General features: G+C 65.6%; 1 protein-coding gene across 4 annotated transcripts; it reads left to right on the forward strand.

The window, feature by feature from the left end:
• Positions 1-1,738: 1,738 nt before the first annotated feature.
• On the forward strand, positions 1,739-14,083 carry CORO6 (coronin 6). 4 transcript variants are annotated; one of them, XM_032788776.2, is made up of 10 exons: positions 1,739-1,936; positions 5,325-5,447; positions 6,524-6,653; positions 6,751-6,932; positions 7,671-7,790; positions 9,691-9,795; positions 10,024-10,169; positions 10,524-10,581; positions 11,924-12,154; positions 12,731-14,083. In XM_032788776.2, the coding sequence occupies exons 1-10, from the start codon at positions 1,739-1,741 to the stop codon at positions 12,851-12,853; spliced, it is 1,416 nt and encodes a 471-aa protein (XP_032644667.1). In that variant the 3' UTR covers positions 12,854-14,083. The 4 variants fall into 4 exon arrangements, with proteins under 4 accessions (XP_032644667.1, XP_032644666.1, XP_032644668.1 ...); XM_032788775.2 differs by lacking the exon at positions 7,671-7,790 and adding an exon at positions 8,354-8,473; XM_032788777.2 differs by lacking the exon at positions 7,671-7,790.
• Positions 14,084-15,594: the final 1,511 nt, after the last annotated feature.

Below are 15,594 nucleotides of genomic sequence, written 5' to 3' on the forward strand. Positions count from 1 at the left end.
AGCGACGCAGCCTGTTCCTCCCCTCCCCGTCCGGCCACGCTGCTCCGGGTCTGGGTCAGAGACAGGTGGAAGCAGGGCCCCTGGGGAGTCTGGGGTGGCCCTGAGTTCCTGGGGGTTTGTTCCGCGGTCTGGGACTAGCCCGTGGGATGCTCTGTTTGCTGCCCAGCTGGGCTCTGCCCTGGTGGTGCAAAGTTCCACGGGCCCGAGGGGTGGAGTTATGGACCTCGGTCCCCAGCCCGAAGCCAAAGGCCCCTCTAGAGACGCTGAGCCCTGGCCACTGAGCGCCTCGAAGATCAGGCCCGAGACTCTGCCCTTGACTGTTCTGTGGGAGGCCAGCCATAGGCGCCCACTTCTACTTTTCCCCATGGGTGCTCCACCACTGCTCTGGCCTGAGGCCCTGCCCCCACTCCACCCCTTCCCCCAAGGCCCCACCTCACTCCACCTCTGCCCTCCCCCGTCAGTCCCCTTCCCCTCAGCCCCACCCTCACTCCTTCCCCTCCCCGAGGCCCCTGCCCGCTCGCTGCTCTCCGCCCTCCCCCAAGTCCGGCTGGTGGGTGCTGAGCACCCACTATTTTGTTTCCTTGGATGCTCCAGTCCCAGAGCACCCGTGGAGTTGGTGCCAGTAAGGCCAGCGCAGGGTGCAGGACCATGCACTTGCAGACAGACGTGCTGCAGCCCGGAGCCACAGGGGCCTTCCAACACCATGGTGCTGCTGACGCTTCCCACCAAGGGGCAGCATTGGGGGCCCCCCATGTAATGGCTGGGGGGGCAGCATTGTCACAGTTGCCAGGATGGTGGTGATGCTCCGCGGCTCCACCCACCTAGGCAGGGGAGCCCCCCCTTGTTCCCCCTCCGTGAACCTGGGCTCTCTGGACCCAGAACTCTTGGGGTGGGAAACCATCTACTCACCACACACATGCAGCCATCTCTGAAGGCTGATATGGTTTGTTTAATGCCTACACAGCAATGCTGCCAGCAGTTTGGGGCAGGAAGTGAGGCAAAATCTCTGATCCAGCAGGCTGCTGGGGCCTGGTGGTAGGGAGTCTGAATGGCATTGCCTGACCAGGGCTGGGGTTTGGCCAGAGCAGTGGCCGTGGGACCATGAGTGGGCTGACCCAGGGTAGTAGGGATCCAGAGCCTCGTAGTCCCATGGGGCTGCAGCTGCTCTCTGGGCTGGGCTCTGTCCCTCTGCTCTGTCCCAGGAGAGAGGGAGGGTCGGGGAAAGCAGAGCTCTGCTAGCCCCAGGGGGGATGCTTCCGCCTTGCTGCCTTCTGCCTGGCTCCCCAGCATGTGTTGTCTCTGCTGCTGTTCTAATGGGGGCACGGTGCCGCGGCTAAGGGCGCTTGCAGAGCTCCTGCTGCAGCTGGGATGGAGGGGTTGGCACTCTGGGAACTCCTCAGCCCTGCTCTGCCCTGCTGCGGGCTGCCTCCCAGCACCTGCTCTGCGGCGTGGGTCCCGCCATGGGGCACAGACGCCAAGCAGCCCCTTCACCTTGTCTCCAGCCAGATCCTCTGAGAGAGGCTGGAATCCACATTCAGAGAGCACTCCTTCATGGACCCCAGACCAGCTAGTCTGGCCCGGGGCTCCCCCACAGCTCTGCCGGGTTGGAGCTCGCAGGGGCCTGCTGTGTCCTGGGGACTAGAGGCAGATGGATGGCTGGGGAGGCCAGGCAGGGATGGGACAGGGATGACGGTACTGGGGGCCTGCTCTCTCGCTGACCCCCCATCTCCCGCCAGCCATGAGCCGCAGGGTGGTGCGCCAGAGTAAGTTCCGGCACGTCTTCGGGCAGCCGGTGAAGGCCGACCAGATGTACGAGGACATCCGGGTGTCCAAGGTGACCTGGGACAGCTCCTTCTGCGCTGTCAACCCCAAGTTCGTGGCCATCATTGTGGAGTCCGGCGGCGGAGGGGCCTTCATGGTGCTACCCTTGGCCAAGGTGAGTGAGTGGCTGGCATGGGAGGAGGCGGGAGCCTGGGGCTGGGTTATCCCGCTGACGTGCTGGGCTCCCCGCAGTCGAGCACTGGTGAAGATGGCTGGGTGCTGTATAATGCTCCAGGCTGCTGGGGGGAGGGGACGGCAGCCGCCAGGGCCCGGGGGGGGCAGGCCGTGGCGGGGGCTGCCTCCGAGAGGGGCATGTTTCTGTGCAAAGCTCAGCCTGCATGGTGGCCCCTGGCTGGCAGATCCAAGCAGGAGCAACAGTGCAGGGAGAAGGGAGCGGTGAGTTCCGCGAAGCAGCGCTGGGCCACGGCCCCCTCTGTGTTGGCAGCCAGACTCAGCCGCGTGTGAGTCCAGCTGGCCTGGCTGGGGGCAGTGCCAGGTTTGGGGGGCATCTCCCAGCCCCTGCCCCCAGGCTGACACACGGGAGCAGCTGCCCAGCATAGCCAGGCCTTTGTTGCAGCCTTGGGCCTGGAGCTGGGAGAGTCCTAGCACGGCGCCGTTGGTCTGAATTCCCATTGCGGGCTGCCCGGTTCTCGGGCTCCCGCCGGACGGGCTGCCCCTGCCGCGGCCCCTCCTGAGTGCAGGCATGGGGGGAGCTGGGTGGGCACAGGCAGCACTTTGTGACGCCTGCACCCTGGAGCTGTGGGGCCATGGGCAGGAGCACAAAGCCCAGCTCCCAGCCCGCTGGCTCCTCACAGCAGCCTCAGGCTGCCAAAAGCCGCCACCCCCTGTGCCAGCCCCAGGACTGGGCCAGGTTGATGTGCTGTGCTTGGGGCTGGTTAGGGGCCCGCAGCAGAGCCCTGCTGTGGGGTTTTCCCTACACGGGACGTGGGTGGGTTCTACCCTCACCCCTCTGGCATGAGCTCGCAGGCAAAGGGGTTAGCAGCCGGGCTCCTGGCTCCTCTGGCCATGCTGGCTGAGGGCAGCTCCATTCAGGCAGCAGCTGCCATGAATGGGGTGTATTAGCGAGAGAACCCCCCTGCCTTCCCCAGCACTTGGGGCAGCTCTTGAGGAGCCAGCGGGCAGGAGCTGCCATCCTGTGGGGCGCCCGCAGGCCCCCTCCCAGAGCATGGTGCCCTCTCCCAGCCAGCCACTCTGAACCCCCTCATGTCCACTGGTGGGCTCGGGCCCCACACCTCTGGGTACAGACTTGGTGGTTGGAGAGTGACTGGCCCCGGCTGGGCATGTGACCCCGGGGGTGTGAACGGGCACTGGAGCAGGTAACAGCAGGAGGATTGGCCAGCTGGCACATAGTGCCAGGAGCTGCTCAGGGAATTAATCAGGGCTCTGGGGACTGGCTTGTTTTGCAGCTGCAGAGAGAGGTGTGGGTGACTTGCCCCAGGGCGGTAGGAAGGTGCCTTCAGGCCCAGGGTTGGGCAGCTCCATGGCTCTTGTAGCCAGCCCCCATCCAGGCACCATGAGTGAGCAGACAGGAGCTGCCGATGAGACAAGAGGGCTGGGGAGGTGCATCCTGTGCTGCCTTCCTCCTGGGGGCCCGGGGGAGCAGGCCGGAAGCCTGGCTGGGAGACAGGAGGAGGAGCAGAGAGGGTGGGGCAGAATTTTGGGCTCCTGCTAGCCCTCGAGCAGTGCTGGGGGCAGCCAGACTGCAGCAGAGCCTGTCAGTGGGGCAGGTGGATGGGGTACTGCTGTGAGTGGGCATTGGGCTAAGCAGTGGGGCTGTAGAACTGGGCCTGATCCTGCCCTGGCCCCGAGTGCAGGGATGTGTCCCAGAAGTTCTGGGATGTTTTACCCTGGTAAGATCATTGTCCTGCTCCTGCTGTCCCCTCACCTCCCCAGGCTACGCTTTGGCTCCCCCGTTATCCTCTGTGGTATCCACTCTGTCTGTCTGGTCCCCAGCACTGCCCCGTCTGCCTGCCCGTCTCCTGCCCCTGGGACCCCTCCGCTCCCCCCCCTCCTGTGCTCACCAGCCTTTCTGGGCATTGGAGTTTCCATTTACCAGAGCCTACGGGCTGTGCCCTTGACCTGGCTGCCTCCCCCGCACCGGGCTGCCTGTGGCCAGGCAGGCTCTGGGCAGAGATGGATTGGAGCAGTTGTCCGACGCGGGGAGGCCGTGCTCACAATAACGTGTGACTCATACTAGGAACAATTGAGGGGACAGCAGGAAACCACGGGGTCATTGTTTCCACAGCTTATTTCCAGCTGGACAGCGCTGCCCTGGTGTGGCAGCTCACTGGAAGGGGCAGGTGGGTCAGAAGCTGCTTATGTGGGGCTCCCTCCTAAGGCCTAGCAAGGGGACAGGACTGTCCCGCGGTCACATGGCGAGTTGGTGCCAGAGCTGGGCTTAGAACCCAGGAGTCCTGAGTCCAAGCCCCCGCCCACTTGGGAGGAGGCATGGCCTGCTGGGGACTATCAGTCCAGACTCCTGGGTTCCATTCCCTGCTCTGCTACTGACTCACTGCAGGGCCTTGGGGAAGACTCATCCCCTGCCTTGTACCTCAGTTTCCCCTCTGTGCAGTGGGGGTGATGCTGCTTTGAGCAGCATTCTGAGATCTACGGGTTGAGCATGAGCTATGCCCAGGGTCTGAGTGACAAACCTGGGCACCACTCTTCCGCCTGCAAGCCCTTTCCAGGGCCCTGTGTTCCCTCTCCGCCCTGCCCCTGCTCCTGCCAGGGGGTGACTGGCGCTGGGACTAGACCTCGACTGCCCTCATGCACCCATCACCATCTCCCCACGCTCTGCCCGTTCTTTGCATGCAAGCTGGCACGTGGCTGAGAAGGGGACCCAGTGTGGTCCCTGCCCAGTGCCCTTGCCACCCGCTAGCTGCTCTCCAGGGAGGTAGGGTCTGGGCTGTGGGTCAGACGCTCCTGCTGACAGCACTCATCTAAAGCCAGCTGGGCAGTGGGTGCAGGGCACTGCCGGTCTCTGCCTGCCTGGGGGGTACCAGAAGGCGAGCCCTCCTGCTCTTCCTGGTCCTGGGGGAGAGGGAGACTCGAGTGTGGGGCCCAGCTGGGCCCTGGCCCCTCTGCTGAGGGCGCGATTAGTGCCGAGGACGCTAGTTGTGTGGAGACGTGGGCACCTGTCCCACTGGGATCTGTGCTGACACCCCCTAGCTCAGTCACTGGAGCCCCCCTCCCCTTGAGGGGTCCCGGAGCCGGGCCCAGGGCATGGTGAGAGGGGCCAACGCACTGCAGCTGGTAGCCTGGCTAGGGGAGGAGGCTGTGCTCCGCCCAGCTGCTGTCAGCTCCCTCTGCCCAGCGCTGGCTGCCCATGGACGTTCCCCCCATACTGCCAGTTGGGGGGCGGGCAGCTCAGTGCCCTTTGCGGGCACAGCAGAGCGCGAGGGGGCACTGGCTGTGGGGCAGAGGCAGGAGGCACAGGGCGCTGCCAACTGGCCCCTGCTCACTGCCCTGCCTGTGTGTTCCAGACAGGGCGCGTGGATAAGAACTATCCCCTGGTGACTGGGCACACAGCGCCCGTGCTGGACATTGACTGGTGCCCTCACAACGACAACGTCATTGCCAGCGCCTCCGAGGACACCACGGTCATGGTATGGGGGCAGGGCTAGGGGCCAAGCTCAGGGCTTCTCACAGGGCGGGGCGCTTGGGGGGAATGGGGAGCATGGGCTGGGGGATGGTACTGGAGGGGAGGGTGCTGTGGGCGGGAAGGGGTGGGTGCACTCTGGGGGGGTGACAAGGTTGGTTTAGGGGGATGAGGGTGTTGCGGGGGGTGAATGCATTGGAGAGGTGCTGCAGTGGGGATCTGCAGCGGGGGCCAGGGGGCTGGGGGTCTGCACCGGGGGCTGGGGGGCTGCAGCAGGGACCAGGCGGCTGGGGGGCAGTGCTCTGGCAGTGCTGTTCCTTTTGAAGTCACTGGAAGTGTGGGGGCTATTTTTAGCCAGGCGGCACGTGCCGGTGCTGGTGCCTGCCGGTGTGGGTGACGCAGCGCTCGCTGCCTGACTCAGCACCTAAGAATAGCCGCATGGGAGGCAGCGCCGGAGCGGGGGAAGATCGGGCGGGGCGGCCGTGGCTCCCTCTTGCTGCTAGCAGCTGGCCGCGGGGGCGGCAGAAGCCCTCCTAGTGCAGCCGGCTGCTCCCCAGGGGTGGGAGCAGCCGGGAATAAGAGACCCAGGGGCTGGGCTGACGGCATCGGCCCCTCAGCCAGGCCGGGTTGGGATCCAGCCATCCTCAGCCCAGCACCTCAGGGCAATGCTAGCGAAGGGATGTCCCTGGGGGGCCCATCCCCGGGTTCCTACCCCATGTGCTCCCGTTCCCTTTCACAGCGAGCGCTGCCCGCTGGGCTCTCGGGGCGCTCCCTGGCGAGGGGGGGCAGGGAGTGGGGGCCCAGGCTGTGTCTTAGGGGGCACTGAGTGCCCTCTCTGCCCGGGCTCAGGCGTGGGTCCCACCGTCCCTCTCTCCACAGCTGCCTGGGGCAGGGGGATGTGCCAGAGGATTAAGGGAGAAGTAAATTGGCTCTGGGGCTCTTAGCCGCTCACAGCTCCTGAGCCCATAAATGTCACAGAGCCGTTGGCCCCCGCAGGCGCCTGGATGAGCCCCCCCAATAGCATCTGGCTGTGACCCCCCGGAGAGGGCAGCCTCACCGCCGCTCGCTCTCCCTGCTCGCCAGGTCTGGCAGATCCCCGACTACGTGCCCATGCGGAACATCACAGAGCCCATCGTCACCCTGGAGGGGCACTCCAAGAGAGTGGGCATCATCACGTGGCACCCCACGGCTCGCAACGTGCTGCTCAGCGCAGGTAAGGCCCCCAGGCCGGGCGCCCAGGGTCCCCGGGCTGCACCCTCGGGCTGAGCGCAGCCCCTAAGTGACGCCCATCCCGTCCCGCCCATCCCCAGGCGGAGACAACCTGCTGATCCTGTGGAACGTGGGCACGGGCGAGATGCTGCTGACCCTGGGCGACATGCACAGCGACCTCATCTACAACGTGTGCTGGAACCGCACCGGCAGCCTGCTCGTCACCACCTGCAAGGACAAGCACGTGCGCGTCATCGACCCCCGCAAGCAGCAGGTGGTGGCGGTGAGTCCTTAGCGCCTCCAGCACCAGCCAGGCCCTCGCACGCTGCTGCCGGGAGCTCTCCCGTGCCCGTGGAGTGCATGCACCGCCCCGTGCTCCAAGCAACCTGTGCCTCTCCCCTCCCTGCCGCCCCGGGAGCTGGAGCCAGACTGCTGTCAGTGTCTCCAACCCAAGGTGTCGGGCTGTCTCCCAGCTTCCCCCATCACCCCAGGGGAGCATGGCTGTGCTGTGCGGTTACCCCATGTCCCACAGCTCCCTCCCTCCCTCTGAACGCTAATGCCCAGCTGTTCCTGCCTGTAACCGTGCACGTCACCAGGATCGCACCTGGGCCCTGCAAAGCTGGAGCATCAGCCCTGAGCCCATGGCGTGGCTGCCCTCGGGGCTCATGAGCAGGGCACTAGCTCCTGCCTGCTGACTGGTAGGGGGCAGAATGGATGCCCACAGCTGGCAGAGGCAGAGCATGGAGACCCCTCTGGTCATAGAGGGCAGGACCAGGTGGTGAAGCTCACCCTGCGACTCCCTGCTCTGTGCCCTCTGGGGGGATTAGAGCCCATCCAGCCCTGCCACCCCAGAAGGACCCACTGCCCAGCTCAGGGCTGGGGTTTGCTGAGTGTCTGCAGCTTTTGGGCTGCAGGGCCGGGGGAGGGCCGTGCCATGCTGCCTGCATGCGGGGCTCACCTCGGACTAACAGCTTGGTGTGTGTCTGTGTTTTGGTTTTAACCCTCTAACCGCCGGCGCCAGGAGAAAGTCAAGCCGCATGAAGGCGCCCGCCCCATCAGAGCCATCTTCATGGCCGATGGCAAGATCTTCACCACGGGCTTCAGCAAGATGAGTGAGCGGCAGCTGGCGCTCTGGGACCTGGTAGGAGAAGGCGATTGCTGCGTGCCGCAGGCCTTGCCCACGGCTCTTGTCTAGCCTGCCTGGCGAGGCGGTGAGCCGGTGCTCTGCCAGCGAGTGTCTGTGCCTGGTGGAGACAGCGTGGAGCCTGGGACCCATTGCTCAGCGTGACAGAGGCACCTTAGCTGGTGTGAACAGGAAATGCCCCAGGCTCCCCTGGTGGGCTCCCCAGCTTGTTAGAAACTGCAGCCCCCTCCGGGCCTTCGCCCCATTTCAAACGCGCCAGGCCTACAGGGACCACCCCAGATGCTGCACTCTGGGGAGGGCTAGAATGAGAGGGGGTGGACTCCGGACTCCTGGGTTCTATTTCTGTGGCCTGGGCCGACTCCCTTCCCAGCTCTGCTGCAGCGCACCCTAGTGGCTGGGGTAAGGACACCGGACACTGCCTCTGGTCTCGCTGGACATGGGCCCCCGTGCGCCGCACCCGGCTCTCTCTCGCCCCCGCGCGCTGGGCCTTGGCAGCAGGGGTAGGGGCAGGGCGGTGGAGCTCCACCCCCCCCCAGTAACACGCTGCCTGTCTTCCCCAGGAGAGGTTTGCCCCCCACGAAGGAATGAGGCCCATGCGGGCCGTCTTCACACGGGAAGGACACATCTTTACCACGGGCTTTACCCGCATGAGCCAGCGGGAGCTGGGCTTGTGGGACCCGGTAACACCACTGCATGGGGTGCTCGTCTGGGACTTGGGCATCATCACCCCACACCCCATGAGCAGCTACCAGAGCCATGGCAGCTGGCCTCTGCGGGAGGGGTAGGAGGGGGCAGGAGGCTTATTCTCTGAGGGACGGAGGGGGCTAGTCATTAACCCTGTGAGGGCCACACCTGGGATGCAGCGTGGGCACAGCTCACAGCCTGCCACGGGTAACGTCCCTGCATCCCCCCATTAGCGGCATTCTGGATGGCACAGCGGGGTTCCTGGGGGAGAGGCTGGCTCCCCCAGTCCCAACCCCACACTGAGCCCTCCCGGCAGATTGGTTTCAGCAGCTGGCAGTTCTCGAGCCAAGGCAGGCCCAGCTCCTTCGAAGGGCCAGGGGTCAGAGCTGTGGGGTGGGGAACACAAACCCAGGGGCCTTGGGAAGCAGCAACGGGGCTAGTCTGAGTGCTGGGGGGAGGGGGTGCCCATCGTTTGCATCTGTTTGGAGCAGGACACTATTCTCTTGAGTCACAGGCACAGCAGGGGCAGAGCAGTCCCGTAGGGATGATGCCAAGTTCCCAGGGCTTGGAGTGATGTGAATTTGCATGGGATGGGGAGGGGGGAGAGTGGAGAGGACTAGAACTGCAGTGCATGCTGAGAGTGTGGGAGCAAGACTGTCCAGGTGTGGGCTGGGGGGCAGATGCTCCTGGGATGGGAAAACTCATCCTGCCGGCGGGGAGGGGGGATGGAGGAGCAGAGCTGGCTTGGTCAGACCGGGGGTTGGGGGCACAGGTGCTCCTTGGGGAAGGGGAGGGAGGGCAGGGCCTGTCCTGTGGGGCACTGGGAATGCTCACAGGCAGCCCCCACCCCCTAGGCTGCCCCTGCTGCTGTGGCGGGGGCACCGGGACACAGCTCTCTGGGGCAGGGGTGAGCCTGGCCGAGGGGCAGGAGGGTGAATAGCAGAGGCAGGCCAGGGAGGGCAGAGCGGGCTGGCCCCATGGCTGGCTGGCCCCACTGGCTACCCTCGTACATGGCTGGGAGGAGATGAAGGGAGAACCGGGCCAGCCGCCAAGAGGCAGAGCTGTCCCCTGCTTGGTGCCAGGGACCCGAAGGGGATGGGCCTGCCCCGGGCCTGGGTTACTAACGTGTGTGTGTGTGTGTGTGTGTGTGTGTGTGGCTAACGAGCTCGGGCCACCCTGCCACCCCTCACCCGTGCTCCCTCCTCCCCCGCAGGAAAACTTTGAGGAGCCGATCGCGCTGCAGGAGATGGACACCAGCAACGGGGTGCTGCTCCCCTTCTACGACCCCGACTCCAGCATCGTCTACCTGTGCGGCAAGGTAACGGTGCACCAGGCCGGCCCTGACACAGCCCGGTGCCCTGAGTGGCTGGGGGTTGGGGGCGGGTACCCTGGGCAAATCCGCACCCAGTGCCCTGCCAGCATGCAGGGCATTACCCTTCCCTTGTGCCATCGGGTCCCTTTTCCTCCCCATGGGCTGTGGGGAGCAGCGGGGCCGTGCGGGATGCTATGGCCGAGCGCTGATGCCCCTGCCTGTGCCCACCCACAGGGCGACAGCAGCATCCGCTACTTCGAGATCACGGCTGAGGCTCCCTACGTGCACTACCTGAGCACGTACAGCAGCAAGGAGCCGCAGCGCGGCATGGGCTTCATGCCAAAGCGGGGCCTGGATGTCAGCAAGTGCGAGATCGCCAGGTGAGGGGGCCGGGGAGGCACGGCTCACGCTAGCTACTGCCCCACAAGTCCTTGGATCCCACCCATGGTAGGTCATGCGGGACCTCAGTCCCTGTCAGTTCTAAGCCCTGGGAGTGTCTCCATGCCCTGCCCATAACCCTCAGGGGGCCTGCTGGCAGGGTGGGGACTGGGCCCTGGCACAGACTTGGGGGAGTGCGGGGAGGGCCAGTCACTGCTCCCTGCCATGGGGGAAGGGGCTGGGCCTTGGGGGGCTCTGGAGGGGAGGGCGGGCCATTGCAAGGGAGTGGGGGCTAGGCTGTGGGAAGGTCGGGGGGCTCCAAGCCAGGCCTGTAACCACATCCCCCATTTACCCAGGTTCTTCAAGCTGCATGAGCGGAAGTGTGAGCCCATCGTCATGACTGTGCCGCGGAAGGTGAGTCCTGGGGGAACCCCCAGCCCCTGCTTCCATGGGCCCTGCGCCCTTGTCACAGAGTGTGGGGGAGTCAAGGCCCTGCACCCCCACTTCCTGCGATTCACCAGGACTCTCAGCCAGCCAGTAACACACAGGTTCATGTAGACGGCAGGAACACAGTCCAAGACAGGTCTTGCCGGTACAAACAACAGGACCCCCTTGGTTAGGTCCATCTGGGGGCCCCAGGGAGGCCACAGTCCCGTTGGGAAGCCCAAGCCCCGTCGAGGGACCCCCCTCCATTTCCCAGCCAGCTCCAAACTGAAACTCCCTCCAGCCTCTCACTCAGCCTCGCCCCGGCTCCTCCCCCAGCCTTTGTCCAGTGTCCCGGGCAGAGGTGTCACCTGCCCTCCAACCCTCGTCCTGGGTTCTCATGTTACGTGCTCAGGTGTCCTCCCTTCCCCACGACCGGCAGTCCCAGCACAACCCCCTGCAACCTTCCCACTCAGCATTGACAGAACACAGCCAGAACATTCCCACTTCCTCACAGCCCTGGTGGCCGGGGCTCCTGGGACATGGGGAGAGGCGGGCTAGAGGGGTCTAGGCTGTGTGGTGGGGAAGATGTGGCACTAGGCTGTGGGGCACGGGGAAGGGCGGGGTAGACGGGGTGCCAGGCTGTGGGGAGTGGGGAAGGGTAGACAGGGCACTAGGCTGTGGGGTGGATTCAATGGGGCGCAGGGAGGGGTGGGGTTGATGAGGCGCTAGACTATGGGGCGGGGTCGATGGGGGAGGAGCGGGGTAGACGGGGTGCTAGGCTGTGGGGCGGGGTAGACAGGGCGCGGGGAGGGGTGGGGTTGATGTGGCGCTAGGCTTTGGGGCAGGGTCGATGGGGAAGGAGCGGGGTAGATGGGGCGCTAGGCTATGGGGCAGGGTCGATGGGGCGCAGGGAAGGGCAGGGTTGACGTGCTAGGCTATGGGGCGGGGTAGATGGGCCATGGGGAGGGGTGGGGTCAATGGGGAAGGAGCAGGGTAGACGGGGTGCTAGGCTGTGGGGCGGGTTCAATGGGGTGGGGGGGGCGGGATCGATGTGGCGCTAGGCTATGGGATGGGGTCGATGGGGGGCAGGGAAGGGCAGGGTTGATGTGGCGCTAGGCTATGGGGCGGGGTCGATGGGCAGGGAAGGCCAGGGTTGATGTGGCGCTAGGCTATGGGGCGGGATTGATGTGGCGCTAGGCTATGGGGCGGGTTCGATGGGGCGCGGGGAGGGGCGGGGTTGATGTGGCGCTAGGCTATGGGATGGGGTCGATGGGGCACAGGGAGGCGGCCCAAGGCCTGGCGCTCTCACCGGCCCCTCTGCTCCCTCCAGTCAGACCTGTTCCAGGACGACCTGTACCCCGACACACCCGGCCCCGAGCCGGCACTCGAGGCAGCCGAGTGGCTGGCGGGGAAGGACGCGGAGCCCATCCTCGTCTCGCTGCGGGATGGCTACGTGCCTCTCAAGAACCGTGAGCTCAAGGTTACCAGGAAGAACATCCTGGACAACAAACCTCCCATGGTGCCGCGCCGCAGCCACTCCACCTGCGATGCCAATTTCTCGGTGAGTGCCTGGGCGGGCGCCCCCCCTTAAGGCCTGCCAAGCACCCCACCAGGCTCACCCGGGACTGAGGGGCGGGTCCCCCAGGGGACGGTTCTTTCTGACCCCTCTTGGCAGGGGTGGGAGGGGACCCCAGGGCTGCTGAGCCAGGCACCGTAGGACAGCCTGGGCCCTTGGCTTCCCTCTAAACTATCCAGGTGGGTAACAGTCTACTCTCGCTGCTGCCTGGGGGAGTCACTGCTTAAGGCTGGGGCTCAGGTTCCTGCCATGCCGGGCCACTGACTCTTGTCTTGTTTAGCTGGAGGGCAGGGGGTTTTCTTTAGCTTGCTGACAGCCCCTCTCTGGGACCCTCCTGCCAGAGTGGGGAGCCATGGGGGCCCTGCCATGGCCCTGGCAGCTCTTCTTGGGGCTCGGGTGGCTCTAGAGCCCTGTGGAAGGGCTGTGCTGCCCATGTGCACAGCTCAGATTAGGATGAGACAGGGTAACTGGCTGGGGGTGGGAGAGAAGGACCAGGGCCCCCCCACAACTCCCGAGAGGTGGACCCACCTCTGACCCTTGCCCCTGCTCGCCACCTTGCAGCGGCCCAGCCTGGAGGATCTGCTGGAGGAGATCCGATCCCTGCGACAGACTGTCCAAGCGCAGGAGAAGCGCATCTCTGACCTGGAGAACAAACTCTGCAAATTCACCAACGGCACAGCCTAGCGGCCCCCACATCGCAGCCCCCAGCAGACCTAGCCTTATTGACAGGACTAAATCCAACCCCCAGGGGAGGAGCTGGGAGACGTGTTTTACCCTGGCCCCGGAGCTGCGGGCAGGCCCCCTGCGGGCAGGCCTCAGCCCCTGGTGCCATGGGCAGTCTGCAAAGGAGCCCAGCTGGTGATGGTGGATTGCTCGGCTCTAGGGGTTGCTCCCTGGGGCCTCTGCCAGCGACAGATGCTGACCCCCCTCTCCCTCCCTGGCTGTAACTGATTCCGCTTCCCGCCCTGTGGCTGACGTGTGGGGAAGCCCTGTGGGGGGCAGAGGAGAGGGGGAGGTATTTGTTTGGAAGGTCCCTGGCTGCCCACCCTGAGCTGCTGCTATCTCTGCCCCCGTCCCCAGCCAGGTCCAGGTGCTGACAGCGGGTGGTTACGTGGCTCAGAGAGCCCAGCCTTCTGAGGCAACGTATTTATGGGCAAATCCTCATCCTTTGCACTGTGGGGGCTTGCTGGGCCCCCTGCCTGCTGCCTGGCCCTCCCCGGCCGGGTCCCCATCCCCTCAGCCCCCTGCCCTGCCCGTTTCTGCCTGGCCCTCCTCCCCCAGGGCCTGGGCCCCTGACACTGATTGGCCTGGGGAGCTGCTCCGTAGCCCAGAGGCCTGCTTGTGATGAGCTCCCATCTTCCCACTCGGCCCCATTAGTGGGAAGGTTTCCAGCCAGCAGCCTCAGCCCACTGCCCGGGCATGTGTGCAGTGGGGACTCGTGCCAGGCAATGGACATCGCATGGGCCAGGAACCCAGGCTGGGCAAGGGCCCTGGCAGCCAGCCCCTCCCAGCGCACACTGCATGGTTGGGTGCCAGGGCAAGGCTGGGCTCTTGGGAGGGCATTGCTCAGGCCTGCTGTGTGGGGTGCAGCACACAGTGAGCTCAGGGACTCCCCTCAGCCATGGATGGGCAGGCATTGAGCTGGGAGCCCTCAAAGCAGAAGGGGGCAGAAAGCCCCCCCAGCCCAGCCTGCCCCATCCATGCAGGGCACCCTGCCAGCCGTGTGTGTGGGTCAGCCCAGATCCCCGCTGGTGAGGTGCCCCTAAGCAGCAGCCTGGCCCTGGGGACTCCGCTCTCCCTGCTGCCGGGCCAGGCCTGCTACAGAACCCAGATTTTGGTGGTGCTGGGGGCTGCGTGTCGCCTGCAAGTTCTTGGTCCCCTGGTGTTGTACCTGTCCCTCAGCAATAAACGCTGCATTCTGACCCTGGTGTGGGGGCTGAGCATTGCGGGGGGGTGACCCCAGGGCTCCCGGCACCGTGCCAACCACCCCACCAGCATGAGCGCCCAGCTGACTCATGGGGCTCCTGGTGCAGGATCTAGCCCAGCACCCCCCAGCTGCCTGCAGTGGGGAGATGGCTGCCCAGAGGGGGCCATGCATGCAGCCAGCCCCCTGGATGTCCGCACCCCACCCCATGGCAGCGGCTGCCCGGGCAGGGCTTGTGCAAGGCCTCTGAAGCCCAGCAGTGTTGTGCTGTAACCACTAGGCAACACAATCTCTCGGCTAATGAGCAGGAGGCGCAGACCATGCTCTGGGGCGTCTCCCAGGAGTAAGCCCCCCCACGCTCACCCTCCAGCAGAGCGAGGGGGGCTGCTCCTGCTATGCACCAGCCAGAGGGGGCACATCACCCTCAGGGCTGCAGCTCTCCCAGCCCCCAGTGCCTGGGGCCATGGCAATGCCCATCCCAAGGAGGGCACTTTGCCATGGCACAAAGGGAGCTGGGGTGGTGCCAATCTGCCTGGGGGGCACCTTGGTGTGCAGGGGAAATGAGACTTAGCAGGGGGATTTGGGGTAACCCCAGCTGCCCCCAGCACTCAGTGCCCCCTACCTCCTGAGTGGCTGGCACGCTGCACCGTGGGCAGAGCACCCCGAGTGGGGCTGGTGCTGTATTGCCAGCTGTCACTGCACCAGGTGTCTCTGGGGTCCGGGGGGTAGCTAAGGTTCCTGCTTGGCTGCCATCAATCAAGCCAAACCCAGGTGGCCAGCTGTGTCCTACCCCCAGGGCCTGAGCCAGGCTTGGGGCCCCCTCCCCAACTTCTGGTGTAGCCAGCATCTGCTAAGAGACAAATGTAAAGACCTTTATTGGTGTCCACCGTGATTGCAGCCTGTGGGCCCGGGCCCCCCTGCCCAGCTGTGCCCAGGCACCCCAGCCCCTGCTGTACAGTTGGTGTGTGTGTGGCGGGGGGTGTTGTGGGCGATTAAGGTCCCTGCCCCATCACAGCTTTGGGAGCGAGCCAAGTGCCCGCTGCTGCCCTGGGTTCTGTGTGATGGCTGCTCGCCGGGCGGCACGTCCCCTGAGGCAGGGGATGGCCTGTCAGCCGTGTTCACCAGGCCGCCCCCCCCTGCGCTGGCATGCCTGGAAGTCTGTTCCTGCGCAGACCGAGCGAAGCCCAGTGCCCCCACCCTGGCGCAGGGAGGGCCTGGGCCCTGTCTCAGCACAGGGCTGCTGTGTTCTCAGGGGTGGGGGGACACGGGGGGTTAGCACCATTTGACGTAAGGTTACTCTGGGGTTTAAGGTCCTGTGTGAGGCGTGTGCGCTGTGGGGAGCTGCAGGGGGTACGAGGGGACCCCCTCAGCCCAGGCCATGGGGCTGCAGTGGGCGGGCTTGGAGGGACTGCAGCATGGGGCCTGGGCCTGGCAGCAGAAACCTGTGGCTGGGCTCAAGGGGTGCTCCCAGCTCAGCCCCCCACTCCTCTCCCCGCCCCAC

This window comes from Chelonoidis abingdonii, chromosome 20 (assembly GCF_003597395.2).
Source record: "Chelonoidis abingdonii isolate Lonesome George chromosome 20, CheloAbing_2.0, whole genome shotgun sequence".
Classification (NCBI taxonomy): Eukaryota; Metazoa; Chordata; order Testudines; family Testudinidae; genus Chelonoidis; species Chelonoidis abingdonii.

Bases quoted from the DNA above. Each gene is read 5' to 3' on its own strand.
- CORO6 (XM_032788776.2), top strand. From the start codon at position 1,739: ATGAGCCGCAGGGTGGTGCGCCAGAGTAAGTTCCGGCACGTCTTCGGG. The intron at 7,791-9,690 runs GTAGGAGAAGGC...CCTCCCCCGCAG, and splicing joins AGCTGGCGCTCTGGGACCTG to GAAAACTTTGAGGAGCCGAT. The intron at 12,155-12,730 runs GTGAGTGCCTGG...GCCACCTTGCAG, and splicing joins CCTGCGATGCCAATTTCTCG to CGGCCCAGCCTGGAGGATCT.